This window comes from Anomaloglossus baeobatrachus, chromosome 1 (assembly GCF_048569485.1).
Source record: "Anomaloglossus baeobatrachus isolate aAnoBae1 chromosome 1, aAnoBae1.hap1, whole genome shotgun sequence".
NCBI classification, from domain to species: domain Eukaryota; kingdom Metazoa; phylum Chordata; class Amphibia; order Anura; family Aromobatidae; genus Anomaloglossus; species Anomaloglossus baeobatrachus.
The window spans coordinates 667128616-667145233 of NC_134353.1; the positions used below are offsets into that span (position 1 = coordinate 667128616).

At 44.8% G+C, this 16618-nt stretch overlaps 1 protein-coding gene across 1 annotated transcript in view; it reads right to left on the reverse strand.

The window, feature by feature from the left end:
• Positions 1-1607: 1607 nt before the first annotated feature.
• ALKBH2 (alkB homolog 2, alpha-ketoglutarate dependent dioxygenase) overlaps positions 1608-16618 on the reverse strand; it is a 40700-nt gene continuing 25689 nt past the window's right edge. Inside the window, exons 3-4 of the mRNA XM_075320033.1 lie at positions 2489-2687; positions 1608-2121 (exon numbers count right to left, since the gene is read on the reverse strand). Coding sequence (XP_075176148.1) covers positions 1812-2121; positions 2489-2687 — 509 coding nt within the window. The 3' untranslated portion in view covers positions 1608-1811. The remainder of the gene's footprint in view (positions 2122-2488; positions 2688-16618) is intronic.

Sequence of the window (16618 nt, forward strand, 5' to 3'; positions counted from 1 at the left end):
TGTTTTTCTCTGAAACAGCATTTTAGAGTTAAACATATGTGGCTGAAATCATGCAAACAGTGTCTGATACAAGCGGCCTGTAGATCGGGTGGCCTGCACCAGTTGTCAGGTTCCCTTTTAAAGCAGAGTTATCATTATCCCTTATCTACATACAGCACCATGGTTAATTTGTGTTAACTTCCCCATCTATAAACTGTATCCAGTTTCTGTAATAAAAAGTACCAAAGACGGGATTTGACGTGTACAGTTACATAACTGGGAAAGTAAGTAAAATCACCCGTTATATTCATTCTTTCCAATAAAACTATGTTTCCAATTATTCACTAAGTACATGCACGAAAGGTAAATGTCCTATTACTTAATACTCTTCTGATTGATTTATTACCCTTTAAATGTAAGATCGAGAGATGAGAAATATTTCCCTGACGCTGCCAATCAATCTTGATTATTCAGGTAATTTGTTCTACATTGTGATTTTATTCCTTACAAAGTGCCACAAAAGATATTGATGTATAAATTGCATTTCTTGTATATAGGTGTACATAAGAGATATTTATTCTTACCTGGAAAAATTGTACTAAATGACTTGTTATTCACCTATATAGAATAATTTTAATTTGTTAAATATCATTGGTAATAAAGATGTTTTGTTGAAGAAGTTTCCCTTATGATGACAATTATTTTTAATGGTAATGCTTTATGCTTTGAAATTTGAGAAGTAATTATATCTGCAGTGCTCACCTTTTTGTTTTTGCAGTTGCTGGAAGTCTTTGTTCCAGTACCCAAACAGATTTAAGGTTTTTGACATGTCTCTAACTTTCAAAACGTTTAAGAGGATCTACAATTAAAATTGCCGTCAGTAGAACCAATGTTTGCATGTTGCATTAGAATACTGATGCTAAAATGTGGCTAGAATTTAGGCATCTGAAACCAGTCTAAGGCCTCTTTCACACGTCCGTGAATATCACGCACGTTTTTCACGGACGTGTCAAAGGTGCGTATTGCCCTCCGTGACCCGTGTTTATGGAACACGTGTGTTCTCCGTGATAACACACTGAGAACGGGAACTTTCTGCTCACCTGTCCCTGGCTTCGCTGTCCGTGGTACTGATCTTCGGTCTCTGGTCCTGCCGACTCCCCGCTGCTGCTGCTTCCGGCCGCAGTGAAGTGAATATGCAATGAGCATAATGAGTGGCGGTCGGAAGCATGTGACAGCAATGGCAGAGACAGCAGGGCTGGAGAAGGTGAGTAAACATGTTATTTTTTTCACAGACACATGTGTTTTCTGCGGTGCGTGTCACACGGAACACCTCCGTGTGGTCCGTTTGCGGGCCGTGTCACACCCGTGATGCCGGAGGAAAACGGACATGTCCATGTGTGGAGCACAATGGCACACGTACACACGGTCCATAGCAAAACACGCACGTGTGCGGAGACCCATTGATTTTAATTGGTCTACGTGTGCCCGTGTCTCCGGTACGTGAGGAAACGGACCAAAGATCTACCAGTGACACAGACGTGTGAGAGGTTTAAAGCAACTTTATTTATTTATTTTTTAAAGAAAAAGGTGAAATAAAATTCTGTATTGAGGTTAAAAAAAGCCTAGAAATTACTATGCAAAATATATATAGTGTAGCATCGAGCTGCAAAACATCACAATTTGTACTTTATCTTCACAACAATGAATTTATGTGAGTAAAATAGAGTCAAGAACAACTATTTTACATTCAATTGTTCCCAGACCCATTGCCTTGCTGGGTTAAACATCCAGGTCGATTGATATTGAAATGATTTGCTATTGTAGATGACAGGTCAGATCAGTTTTTGTGGTTTAATTTTTCGAAATGTTAGATTAACTCTGGGAGCAAGTACTTTTCTTCTGACTGGGAGGCTGTGGTACCAATAAACATTGGTTGGGAAGTTCATCATAAGCAAGCTGCCATGCTCGAGCTCCAGCGTCACAGGTTCAATCTGTCGCACTGAATTTTTGCTTCTACAGTCCTTGTGTCTGAAAATAAAATCCCTACATGCACCAAATGACACAGAAGCAATGGGACTTTGAGGATGCAACTCCTTTTCGTCATCTCTGTGGTCACCAATGTGATCATTACCATCTTTATATCTATAACAAAATATATATAAGTACATATTATAATAATGGAATATTAACCATTTAACAAATATTAAATATTTAAATATACAACAATAACCTCATGTCTACAGTATGGCCGCAATTTCTGGCTTGACCTTGGGTCTAATCATTCAACCTTACAGCATCATAGATATGTAAGACACCAATAGATCCGGTCATTAGACTCGTTCTCGGCAGTACCTTGCATTCACATTAACTTACAGCCATGATCTACTTTATATGCAGAATTTGCAGCAGATTTGAAAAGAGAAACAGTCACAAATGAGGCATGATGTGGGTTAAAAAGCTGCAGCAAAGTCTCCTATCACACAAATATACATATTTAGTTCAACGTTACCTGTTAATAAGGACAAAGTTGAAACTGTGTCCTGTGGCCATTCGTACTCGCTCCCTTATAAGATCCAGAACAGGAAGCCAAGGTTTTGGAGACAATGTGATGCCAGAAAATGTATAGGTTAATCCTTCATCACCAAACGTCACCTGCTTCCGTGGAACATTATGCCATTTTCCATATACTTTAACCTTACTCAATTCACCTGAAAATTTAAGGAAGAACATATTTCTAAAAGTTGTCTTGAGTTACTAAATTATATTGATATTTTGGCACTAAAGCCAAAATGCATGTAAAGAACAGTGAAGACCATATTTGTATATAGTCATTAGTAAGATTATCACTTCGGACAAGGCCCTTCTCATATGGATTATCTACGTTATCTGACTATTGCAGAATAGGGCAGCATGGTGGCTCTGCAGTACTGGGTTCAAATCCCACCAAGAAAAACATCTGCAAGGAGCATGTTCTTTCCCGTGTTTGTGTGGGTTACCTCCTGGTTCTTCTGCACTCCAAAGACATACTGATAGGGAATTTAGATTGTGAGCACCAATGGCGAGAGTAATGATCATGTCTGAAAAGTGCTATGAAATTTATAGTGCTATGAGTAAAATAGATAATGATTAATGATATGCATCACTAACAAATATTCTCTAAACTTGATTGTACATGTATTGTCAAATTTATGAAACTGAATTTGTATTTTGCAATACTGATGCATTTATACAAATATGCATATTATATATATTTGTACGAACATATGCAAGGGCAGCAAACAGACGGCAATGAATCACAAGTTGTCACAAGGGCAACGTAGTAACTAAGAATAGGGGCTCCTAAACTGTCCCTCAGGCTAGGGGGCCCTAACTGTCTCTTATCCCAGAGGTACTTTCGAAGGTGAAGAGGTCTGGGACAAGGAAAGGTCCGGGGCTCGAGTTGTAAATCCCACACCGAAAGACAGACTGGGGGAAACCCAAACACAGACACAGGAGGTATAGACAAAACAAGAACAGGAGGAAATAAAGAATAGGAAGGAAATAATCAAATGTCAAGACACTGACCAGCTTCCCAGTATGCTACACTTGGGTAGCCAATACCCAGCTATTCAGTTAGTGTTAATAGAGGAGGTTGATGACTCCTTGCTAAACTTGCTAATGCAGCATTAGCAAGGAGTCATCAACCTACTCTATTCAAACGAATGGGCCCTACAGGACACTGTGACCGGGCATAGAAGTAATCTTAGGTTACACAGTTTGACAATTTTGCCCCCAGCTATATCTGGTTCTTAGCCCCTGATGAACCCCAACAATAAGGGGGGGGGGCAACGCGTTGGGTGAACGATAAGTATATTTATACAACATCAGGCACAATACTGCTATGAGTCATAAAATATTGGGAGAACACTGACATCTGACTACTCCAATGTAGTCCAGGAGGACTACCAACTAACAGGATACCTAATTACATCATTGGGGATGGTTCATCTATCTTATACCCCAATGCACCCCCTTATTTCTAAATATATCTAATAGCGTTGGTTATTAATACAGTTTTAAACATCTACTGGTATCAGAAAAATATCAATATGATGGTCATAATATTAATACTGCATCTCTTCAATTTATTCTGTAATTAAGAAGAGGGGGTACTGTTGGCACCGATCCCTGGATATCAACTTTAGTCCAAAGGTGGGCTTTAGTAATTTGGAGAGTTAACTATATTGCTATTTAGTCTCCCAAACAATATAGCTTAACTATTTAATGTTGCGTTTGGAACTTTTGTGCTGATTTTATAGCACCTTGCACTTTTTGGGATCTTGGTGGTGGATACACATCAAGGTAGATAGGAGCAGTGAGGGTGAGCCACCGTGGAATAGAGGCACCACAAATTTAGGGTGCTTAAAGCCCCATTGTTAGATAGGACACAGATAAGGGAAAGATATATCCCCTAGGGTCCAATTTATAATTATCTTTCAGCTATAACTACCTCAAACCCCTCTGTACAACTCCCTCTACCTTTCCACTAAGTGTGCACTTACATAGTACATGCACACTGTGTTTGTTGATTTGGCTGATTTATTAATTAATTATTAATTCAATTTATTTATTTTATGGTTAATTAATTGTTTTTGGTCTAGCGCTTGAGGTACCCTGGTTATACTTTGTTTGTTTTTAGTATTCTTTAAACCAGCCATGAACGACTGTAGGAAAAACACTGAGTGTATATATATATATTAGTGCCTACAAGTAGTCTTCAACTCCCTGCAGGTTTGATAAGATGCAAATAAGTTAGAGCCTGCAAACTTCAAACAAGAGCAGGATTTATTAACAGATGCATAAATCTTACAAACCAACAAGTTATGTTGCTCAGTTAAATTTTAATAAATTTTCAACATAAAAGTGTGGGTCAATTATTATTCAACCCCTAGCTTTAAATATTTTGTGGAATAACCCTTGTTTGCAATTACAGCTAATAATCGTCTTTTATAAGACCTGATCAGGCCGCCACAGGTCTCTGGAGTTATCTTGGCCCACTCCTCCATGCAGATCTTCTCCAAGTTATGTAGGTTTTTTGGGTGTCTCATGTGGACTTTAATCTTGAGCTCCTTCCACAAGTTTTCTATTGGGTTAAGGTCAGGAGACCGACTAGGCCACTGCAACACCTTGATTTTTTCCCTCTTGAACCAGGCCTTAATTTTCTTGGCTGTGTGCTTTGGGTTGTTGTCTTGTTGGAAGATGAAATGACGACCCATCTTAAGATCCTTGATGGAGGAGCGCAGGTTCTTGGCCAAAATCTCATGGTAGGCCGTGCTATCCATCTTCCCATGGATGCGGACCAGATGGCCAGGCCCCTTGGCTGAGAAACAGCCCCACAGCATGATGCTGCCACCACCATGCTTGACTGTAGGGATGGTATTCTTGGGGTCGTATGCAGTGCCATCCAGTCTCCATACGTCACGTGTGTGGTTCGCGCCAAAGATCTCGATCTTGGTCTCATCAGACCAGAGAACCTTGAACCAGTCTGTCTCAGAGTCCTCCAAGTGATCATGAGCAAACTGTAGACGAGCCTTGACATGACGCTTTGAAAGTAAAGGTACCTTACGGGCTCGTCTTGAACGGAGACCATTGCGGTGGAGTACGTTACTTATTGTATTGACTGAAACCAATGTCCCCACTGCCATGAGATCTTCCCGGAGCTCCTTCCTTGTTGTCCTTGGGTTAGCCTTGACTCTTCGGACAAGCCTGGCCTCGGCACGGGTGGAAACTTTCAAAGGCTGTCCAGGCCGTGGAAGGCTAACAGTAGTTCCATAAGCCTTCCACTTCCGGATGATGCTCCCAACAGTGGAGACAGGTAGGGCCAACTCCTTGGAAAGGGTTTTGTACCCCTTGCCAGCCTTGTGACCCTCCACGATCTTGTCTCTGATGGCCTTGGAATGCTCCTTTGTCTTTCCCATGTTGACCAAGTATGAGTGCTGTTCACAAGTTTGGGGAGGGTCTTAATTAGTCAGAAAAGGCTGGAAAAAGAGATAATTAATCCAAACATGTGAAGCTCATTGTTCTTTGTGCCTGAAATACTTCTTAATACTTTAGGGGAACCAAACAGAATTCTGGTGGTTTGAGGGGTTGAATAATAAATGACCCTCTGAATAAACTTTTCACAATTTAAAAAAAAAAATAAATAAAAAGGAATAACATTCTTGTTTGCTGCAGTGCATTACACACTTCCAGGCTGATCTACAGTCCAAATGTCACAATGCCAAGTTAATTCCGAATGTGTAAACCTGCAGGGGGTTGAATACTACTTGTAGGCACTGTGTGTGTGTGTATATATATATATTATATATATATATATATATATATATATATATATATATATATATATATATATATATATATATATATATATATATGAACCAAGATCTCATAAGGGATAAACCAAAGTACAAAACTAGCTTTTTCAAAAGGAGGCTACAATAATCAATGCATATAACGTGTTGCGCTACTGAGTGTGAATACAGCCTCAAAAGGCAAAAAATCTGGGGACCACATGAAAAAAAATTAAGCCCACTTGAAATAAGATCGGACTGTAAAGCCAATATGAGGTGACCCGACTCTAGGGCTCAGAGTGTTGATCCTGATGTATCTGATCAATGGTCTAAGATATATAAACTAATTCAGCCAGTAGTGTGAGTGTGACCCACTCGCATCTACTATTGCAAAAGTAAAATGGAGAAAAAAAAAGTAGCTGAGGAAGGCAGTCACTCTTGCCGCCACAATTAGAGGCATGTCCATAATTAAAAATGTATCATATCTTTGATCAATTCTGACAAAGAAAGAAGCTAATTTATCTGTCATAATCAAAATTCTAAATTCAGAGTTAAAATCTGTATTTAGTGAAGACTTTCCCAGTACTGAGATACTAATGTGGCAGTTATTACTGATGAATTGAAGAGACTTGGAGTGATGTGGGACTGCAGTGAAATGCTGGGACACAAGCGGCCCAAAGAGAGCATTAGAAAGTGCCTGACCACCACCCAAACACAAGGACGCTACAACGACCACAGGGGAGAAAAACAGGAGAAAAAGAGCAAAGTAGGGCTGCAGCAAGGGACACGTCCTGAAGAGCCTGATCCAGTGGCTAGGTGTCGGAGAGTCTGTGATCCATTTCCTGCTCGTGCAATTGCGCCATGCTATGGAGGAGAGGCAGGAGTCAAAAGAACCAAACCAGCCTAGGTACCTTATCACCAACTGCATCAAGATACACACAGTCCTGCCATAAAGACGAGAGGGATACAGGCTAAAAATTATAGGCTGAACTGTCTGTGGGGTGAAACAGAGTGGAGTCACTGTTCCATTATCCATCCTACAAAAGATCATGCCAGTTTGCATCTTCTGAAATCCATAAAGAGGGAAAAAAAAAAGCCTTGGCTCGCTTAGGAACTAACCTATGACAAGTCTGCTATTCAGATCCATATCTTCCTCTGAATGACACTCAGGAAAACTGAATAGCTGGGTGTCAGCTACCCAGGTGTAACCTATTCGGGGAGCAATCTGCTCTTTTTCTAAGATGTATTCTTAGTGTCAGGTAAAATCAAACCCATGGTTCCTGTGTCCCCCCCCTCCCCCAATGAAGCAAACGAGAAGTGTTTTATTTTTAAAGCAATTCCTTTAAATGAAACTTATGGGGAATTTCTACCCAAAACTAAAAATTTGTATAGGGGATATTAACTTGGGTAAATACATTTCTTGTAGAAGTAAGCCATTGATTTTTATATGCAAATTAACTGCAGGTGCTTTGGAGCATGCAAAAACACTTTCTCATTTCTCACTGCGAGTGGAAGAAAAGCGATTCCGACACCTAAATAGGAAAGGGTTCTTTACAGTTAGAGCGGTCAGACTGTGGAATACACTACCACAAGAGGTAGTAATGGCAGATACTATAACAGCTTTTAAAAAAGGGCTGGATGATTTCCTCAGTACACAAAAGACTATATTACTTACCAGTAATGGGATTTTCCAGAGTCCACGACAGCACCCACGAGAGAGGGATCCGCCCCCTTCAGGAATGGAAACCTACAGATAAAAAGGAGCGGGTCCCCCTCCCTCATCAGTTTCAGAGAAATGGAGAGGAACCGCCACGAATTAGTAATAAGACAAGAAAAAATAGAACAACCAAACCCAAAGGGTGAAAAAGCAAAAGGGTAGGGGTGTAAAGGGTGCTGTCGTGGACTCTGGAAAATCCCATTACCGGTAAGTAATATAGTCTTTTCCTTTCGCCACGACAGCACCCACGAGAGACTTGGAGAGATAACACACTTAGGGAGGGACCACCATCTGAAGAACCGATCTCCCAAAAGCAAAGTCTGAGGAGGAAGAAAGGTCCAGCCGGTAGTGCTTGTAAAAAGTAGAAGGAGAGGACCAGGTGGCAGCCTTACAAATACTGTCAATGGAGACATCCGCCATGGCAGCCCAAGATGAAGCCATCGCCCTAGTAGAGTGAGCCTGTACAGGAGACGGAAGAGGCTCATGTTTCAACTCATATGCAACAGAAATGGCATCCCGCATCCATCGGGCCAAGGACTGCTTCGTCACCTGACGACCACGTCTGGAACCCTGAAAGGCAATAAACAAAGCCCTATCCTGTCGCCAAGGGGCTGTCCTAGAGATATATGCTAGAATAGTTTCCCTGACGTCTAGTGTGTGAAACCGGCATTCCTCCGGTGTGGTAGGGACAGGAAAGAAGGAAGGAAGGATGATTTCTGCATTCCGGTGAAACTGTGAAGCTACTTTAGGCAAATAAGCCGGGTCCGTTTTGAGAACAATATGATCTGGAAAGATCCTAAGAAAAGGAGGATCTACAGAAAGAGCCTGAAGATCTCCAACACGACGGGCCGAAGTGAGTGCAACTAAGAGGCAGGTTTTAAAGCACAGCAATTTGTCAGACGCTGAGGTGAGTGGTTCAAAGGGTGGACGGGTTAGGGCATCCAGAAAGAGAGTGAGATCCCAGGGGGGCGGGCAGGTAAGACGAAGCGGCTGACCTCGGTCACACGCCTTGATGAAACGCATGACCCACCTATCCCCAGCTATATTTGAATTATAGAGGGCGCCCAGAGCAGACACATGAACTTTAAGGGTACTGACTGACAGACCCAGATCCCGCCCAGACTGGAGAAACTCCAGAATAGAAGAAATCGGGACCACAGAAGGTGAGGCATCAGGGAAGGAGGCAAGGAACCGTTTCCATACCCAACCATACTGACGGGTAGTCACCGGTTTTCTACTCTGCAGCAAGGTATCCACCAGGCGACTGGAAAACCCCCGGGAGTCTAGTAACGCCCTTTCAAATTCCATGCCGTCAAGTGGAGTCCCTTGACGCGTGGATGCAGGAAAGGCCCTGGTGACAGGAGATCTGGTCTGGATGGGAGAACCCAGGGGTCCGTCACTGACATATGTCTCAGGAGGGAGAACCAGGGACGCCTGGGCCAGAAGGGAGCGATAAGGAGAATGCGAGCCTGATCTTCCCTGATCTTCCGAAGGACCGTTGGCAGAAGAATTATGGGAGGAAAGGCATAAGCAAGGCTGTACTGCCAGGGAACCTGAAGGGCATCCAGGACTGTCGGCTGATCTGCCCTGTTCAGGGATCCAAACTGTTTCAACTGCCTGTTGTCTTTGGTAGCAAACAAATCTATAACCGGGAGGCCCCAGTACTGTATGATTTGAGCAAACACTTCCCGATGCAAAACCCATTCTCCCTGATAGAGAGTGTGACGGCTGAGAAAATCCGCCTTGACATTGTCCACCCCTCGGATGTGTACCGCAGAGAGGGACAATAGATGAGTCTCGGCAAGTTCCAATAGGTGAGCCACCGTGGACATGAGGGAAGACGACCTCGTCCCCCCTTGGTGGTTGATGTATGCGACTACCGTCTGATTGTCCGTACAAAGCCGTACATGGGTTCCCCTGAGGAGGTGAAGAAACGACATCAGGGCTTGAGAGACCGCCATGAGTTCTTTCCGGTTGGAGGACGCGGTTGAGTCTTGCAGGGACCAAAGACCTTGGGTCATAGAGTCCCCCAGGTGAGCCCCCCACCCCCAGGGACTGGCGTCCGTCGTGAGGACACTGGTGGGGTGAACATGCCATTCCTTCCCCTTGGTTAAGTTCTCTTCCCGAAGCCACCAAGTCAGGGACGCACGTGCAGTGTCTGTCAATATCAGAGGACGGTCGAGGGACCCTGGATGGGATCTTGCAGCTGCCAGGACCTCCCACTGTAGCTGTCTGGAGTGAAGTTGGGCCCATTGGACAGCGGGGATACAGGAAGTCAGGGACCCCAACAGAGACATGGCGGAGCGGAGAGAGAGTGATCTGTGATTCTGTGCGTGTCGTACAATCCTCTGGATTTTTGCTACTTTGTCCGCTGGGAGAAAACAACGCTGTTGACGTGAATCCAGAAGCATGCCTAGGAAAGACTGAAAAGTTGAGGGCGTGAGTCTAGATTTTTGGAGATTCAAAAGCCACCCAAGACGGCCCAGAGTCGACATAGCATTATGGAGACGGAGAGAACATTGTGCCGCCGTGTTACCCACAACCAGTAGGTCATCTAGATAAGGGATTATGAAAGTCTGTTGCTCGCGAAGGTGAGCAGTATCCTCTGCCATGACTTTAGTGAAAATCCATGGGGCGAGCGAAACGCCGAAGGGCATGGCCGTAAATTAGAAATGGTGAACAGAGTTGTGCATAGAGAGTGCTACCCGAAAGTACTGCTGATAATGTGCGTGAACCGGGACATGGTAATATGCATCTTTGAGTTCCAGGACCGCCATGTAGCAATTGGGGTAGAGCAATTTTATAGTGGTCAGGAGGGATTCCATTTTAAAATGTCGGTATTTTAGAAAGAGATTAAGCTTTTTTAAATTAATTATGGTCCGAAACGACCCATCAGGCTTTGGTACTAAGAAAAGAGGGGAGTAAAACCCTCGGCCCCTCTCATGTAATGGGACTGGCGTAAGAACCTGCTTTTCTACCAGAGTGAGGACTGCCGACACCAGTGCGCTATGTTGACCCTCCGACCTCCTAGTGGGTGTAAGACAAAACAATTGAGGAGGTAGGGAAGTGAATTCTAGCCGGAGACCATGAGAAATCAAATCCAGTATAAAGGAGCTGGAAGTGATGGTTTTCCAATTGGTTGCAAAAAAACGGAGTCTGCCTCCCACCGGAAACCCCCCTCATTGTTTAGGGAACTTCCTACGGAAGGAAGGGTTTCCGAACAGGGCCCCCTTGGACCTAGAGGCGGGGTTGTCCGATCTATCCCTGCGGTCAGGTCGGGTGGGCTGGAAACGACGTTTGCGATACGGGAGCCTAGAAGGAGGAGCAAATGCATTAGGGAACCCCTTTTTACTATCACCCGCCTTGGTGAGTATGTCATCCAGCTGAGGACCAAAGAGGAACTCACCCTCACAGGGAAGTGCACACAGTCTCGATTTTGAGGATGTGTCCCCTTTCCACGATTTTAGCCAGAGGGCTCTCCGGGCTGCATTAGAAGACCCTGCCGCTCAGGCCGCCAGGCGGACAGAGTCAGCAGAAGCATCTGCCAGGTAATTAGTCGCGTCTTTGAGTAAGGGTAGCGAGGAAACAATCTTATCCCTGGAGGTGCCTGACTTAAGCTGCTTCTCTAAGGTATCTAGCCAGACTAAAAGTGACCTGGCTGTACATGTTGCGGAAATGGCCGGTTTCAGCGCCCCTGCAGAGGCTTCCCAGGTTTTACGCAGGAAGGCGTCTGCTTTACGGTCTAGAGGGTCTCGCAGAAATCCCATATCCTCGAAAGGTAGTGCTGATTTTTTTGGAGGATTTTGCTACTGCCACATCCACCTTTGGTACCTTGCACCATTGGGACAAGTCTGCATCATCAAAGGGGTATCTTCGTTTTGAAGAAGACGGGAGAAACCCACGATGGTCCTGTTTCTGCCATTCCTTGTGAACAAGGGTTTTTAGGGCCTCATTCACAGGAAAGGATTTCCTTTTCTTCTGAGTGAGACCAGCAAATAAGGTATGATCAGCTGATTTGGGGATTTTTTCTTCTGCAACACCCATGGTTGATCGAACGGCCTTTACCAATGCGTCCATCCCATCCAATGAAAAACATGCCTTTCCAGCCTCGTCAGAAGAGGATGAGGTAGAGGCTGAAGAAGCATCACTCTGGCTGTCAGCTGAGTCAGAAGACGGGGGGGAATCATGCTGGCGGTGAGATTTCTTGGGTTTCTTAGACCCTTGAAGGGACTGAAGAGAAGCCTGAATTTCTGTACGGATTAGTTCCCTGAGGTCCGGAGGGGGGTTGGTAGAAGCCGAAGCCTCCCCCCGAATAGCTTGGATACAGGACCTACAAAGCTTCTGCATATAGTCCTTTGGGAGGGGACAATCACACAGTGGGCATTCCTTATTATTAGCTTTAGCGGTGCTTTTCTTAGGGCCCTGGAACAGAACCGGAAGGGAACATCAGTATAGGGCAACATTCACGAAGTTCACTCACCCATACCAGGAAAAGAACGGATACCGGCTTTGGAGGTGGAGACGAATGCTTTGTCCGGTCCTTAGAGGATGCAGAGTCCTCCTTCCTCTTACGACCCGTGGAACTCCTGGTGTTACTGGAGTCTTTATGTCCAGCATCCCTGGACGGAGAAGGGTCCCGGGATGGGGAGGCGCGGGGACTTCCCATCACTCGATGTGTAGAAGCTGAGCAACTTCTATTAGAAAAGAAGCCCGCTCTTTAAGTTGTGCTCTCCCCAACCACTCCTGCAGTTCCGGTCACGCTGTGGCAACGAGCGCTGACGCAGCAAGTCTCGAACACGCCCCCCCCCGCGCGCGTACACGTTACTGCAAGCACGTGGTGCAGGGGGAGCGCCGGACTCACCGCACACAGCAACTCACCGGTCAGCCGATTACCACAAGTCCCGGACACGCTGTACGTCAGGAGGAATCCACGAGTCTCCAAGCCATCCGTTCCTCCGGAAGTGTCCGTCCACTTCCGGGTCCCTGCAGGAGTTCGCGCGCGAGCTGACGCGGCAGTTCCCGGACACGCCCCCTGCACATGCTCCGCAACCCGGAAGAAGCTGGAAAACCACGTCAGCACAGGGAGAGTCACCGATTTACCACGAACAGCCTACTTCCCAGCGCGGTCCTGCAGGCGTTATTTCCCAGGAGGACAAGGCCTAGCCAAGGGAAAGAGGACGAGGTGCACCGGAGGATGGAGTCCACGAGGGGAGCTCCACCGACCGTGCTTCTGGAATCCTGAGCTCCGCCGTTCCCTTAGAGACCGCACGGACTCCTAGACCCAGGTATGGTAGGTTCCGATCCATTCAGGACAGGAAACTAACTGATAAGGGAGGGGGACCGCCCCTTTTTATCTGTAGGTTTCCTGTCCTGAAGGGGGCGGATCCCTCTCTCGTGGGTGCTGTCGTGGCGAAAGGAAAACATTGTTGGTTATAAATGACTTAGTGACTAAATGTAGAACTGGTGGAGGAAGGTTGAACTAGATGGACCTAGGTCTTTTTTCAACCTAAGTAACTATGTAACTATGTAATTTCCTGCCTAGTTTCTGCATTTGATTAACAAGTCAGTTTAACCTTTCATCTATGGCCTCTCGCTGAGGCCTCGTGCAATTGCTGTCAGTAACTATGGCATGTGTCAGTGTAGGAGTTCTCGGGAAAAGGAAAAGCTGATGCGAAACATGCATAAGGGGTGGTCCGTATTGTAGGATATCCATTTTGATACTAAATCCACAAGTCCTTCATATGTCTAAACTATGAGTTTAAAGCCATTTTGACATTCCCATGCACCATACTTTGGTTATATGATGTTTATATAATATACAATTCTGACTGCACGTTATCCACTATTGCTTTTTTTGACTACCTAGACCTCTCAAGAATGACCTTTATACCATTTCTACACTTTGAATTGCTAAAAAAGGACCACCTCATAAATTTGATTACCATTTAAAATTGTTTTGGGAATTGTTGCTCTAGCATTTCTTTCCTGTTAACTGTACTTTCAGCTATTGCACTGAACATTAAAAAAAAAAAAAAAATCATGCAAAATGTTTCCTTGTATACTTTGGACATTTGCTAAACCAAAATTAAAATTGTACATGATAGGATGACTTGTCAAACTAACAGGAATCTTTCCCTTTTTGCATCAAGACTTCCAGATTGTTATTTATTTTATGATTTTATTATGTCGTAATAACAGTTGATAAGTTGTGTTATACTTTGGACTAGTCTCCTCATAGGTTTATTTATAGTTTATTTTTATCAGCATGAAAATTTGCACTTTTATTTTCAGTTGAATTGAACTGACCTATCAATCATATGCAGGAGCTGGGCAACAAACAGGGAGTGAGAGGTGGAGAGCTTGAATTGTTTTGACCCCCCCCCCCCCCAAAACACATTTGCAATTAATTTGCATAGAACTTCAAATGGTGTAGTTGTACAAGATAGATATAAATTTATTCAGGGTACCAGGTCCTATAGAAAATTCTCAGGAAAGGTTACTGTTAAAGGGAACCTGTCAGCAGAAATGTCCCCTAAAACCTAACAGATTCCCCCTCTGCAGCTCCTGGGCTGCATTCTATAAAAGGTCCCTGTTATGATTGTGCCCACTTTCTGACCGAAAAAAAGTGTTTATAAAAAGTTGTACCTTTTTGGCTTCTGACTCTGTAAATCCGTCACGGGGGCGGGCTGCCTGATGGCCGTTATTCTGCCCCCTGGTCCTGTATGCCGCCCCCATCGCTGATTTCAATACTTCTGGACGCCGCCCACTGCTCCAGCCATCCCCGCGCATGCCCAGTGCCCATCTCTCGGGGATGAGCACTGTGCCCAGCGTCACGTGCACGCAGGGTTAAGATTATGGGCGGTGCTGTGATGTTTATTCCTAAGCAACCGCCCATAATCGCGGGACCGCGCTTTCGGTGTAGTCACTGCTCCGCGCTCTTCCCATCTATTTCCTGCCTCGGGGCAAGATGGGAAGGAGGCGAAGTGAGGTCAGCAGCAGCGCGCTTGCGCAGAAAGAAGCAGGCCGAGGGGGAAAGCGCGGTCCCGCGATTATGGGCGGTTGCTTAGGAATAAACATCACAGCACCGCCCATAATCTTAACCCTGCGTGCACGTCACCAGCGGTGACGCTGGTCACAGTGCTCATCCCAGAGAGATGGGCACTGGGCATGCGCGGGGATGGCTGGAGCAGTGGGCGGCGTCCAGAAGTATTGAAATCAGCGATGGGGGCGGCATACAGGACCAGGGGGCAGAATAACTGCCATCAGGCAGCCCGCCCCCGTGACGGATTTACAGAATCAGAAGCCAAAAAGGTACAACTTTATAAACACTTTTTTTCGGTCAGAAAGTGGGCACAATCATAACAGGGACCTTTATAGAATGCAGCCCAGGAGCTGCAGAGGGGGAATCTGTTAGGTTTTAGGGGACATTTCTGCTGACAGGTTCCCTTTAAACTCTTAACACCACATAACCTATGCCATGAGACAGGTTGGGGTGTGTGGAGAGGACTCAGGAACCTGAGCCCCCACTACAGTGCAGCAGATGCTGGCTATGTTACATATTTAACAACGGCTGCTGCTAATTTAGGCAAATGTCAAAATTCAAATTGCTGCCGCCAATTTCTTACATCGGCATTTAAATAGATCAGTCATTGGTACATGTGCACACCATCTCCTAGGAAAAAGACTGCAGAGAGTCAATGGGTTTCCATGGCAGATGGAAACTTGCTGAAGACCCTCCTGGCTTTCATCTTTGCACTCCTGTGCAGGCGGGGCTTCAAAGAAGACTGTACGATTTACACTATGGAATGCAATACACAAGTATTTTTTGCTTTCTTTGCCTTTTTTCAGAGACTATGAAGGATAACACATCCTTTTTTCCACTCATGGTTAGTGGTTGGGTGAAGCCATTTGTCAAACTACTGTGTTTTCTCTTTTTAAATCATGACAACCAAAAACATCCAAATGACCATGATCAAAAGTTCACATACCTCAGTTCTTAATACTGTGTATTGCCCACTCTAGCATCAATGACAGCTTGAAGTCTTGTGTGGTAGTTGTGGATGAGGCTCTTTATTTTCTCAGATGGTAAAACTGCCCATTGTTCTTGGCAAAAAGCCTCCATTTCCTGTAAATTCCTGGGCTTTCTTGCGTGAACTGCGTGTTTGAGTTCTCCCCAGAGTGGCTCAATGATATTGAGGTCAGGAGACTGAGATGGCCACTCCAGAACCTTCACTTTGTTCTGCTGTAGCCAATGACAGGTCGACTTGGCCTTGTGTTTTAGATTGTTGTCATGTTGGAATGTCCAAGTATGTCCCATGCGCAGCTTCCAGGCTGATGAGTGCAAATTTGCCTCCAGTATTTGCTGAAAACGTGCTACATTAATCTTTCCTTCAAGTTTGACCAAGTTTCCTATCCCTTTGTAGCTCACACATCAGCGATCCACCTCCGTGCTTTACAGTAGGATTGGTGTTCCTTTCATCATAGGCCTTGTTGACACATCTCCAAATGTAACATTTATGGTTGTGGCCAAAAACTTTGATTTTAGCCTCATCACTCCAAATTACCTTGTTCCAGAAGTTTGGAGGCTTGTCTC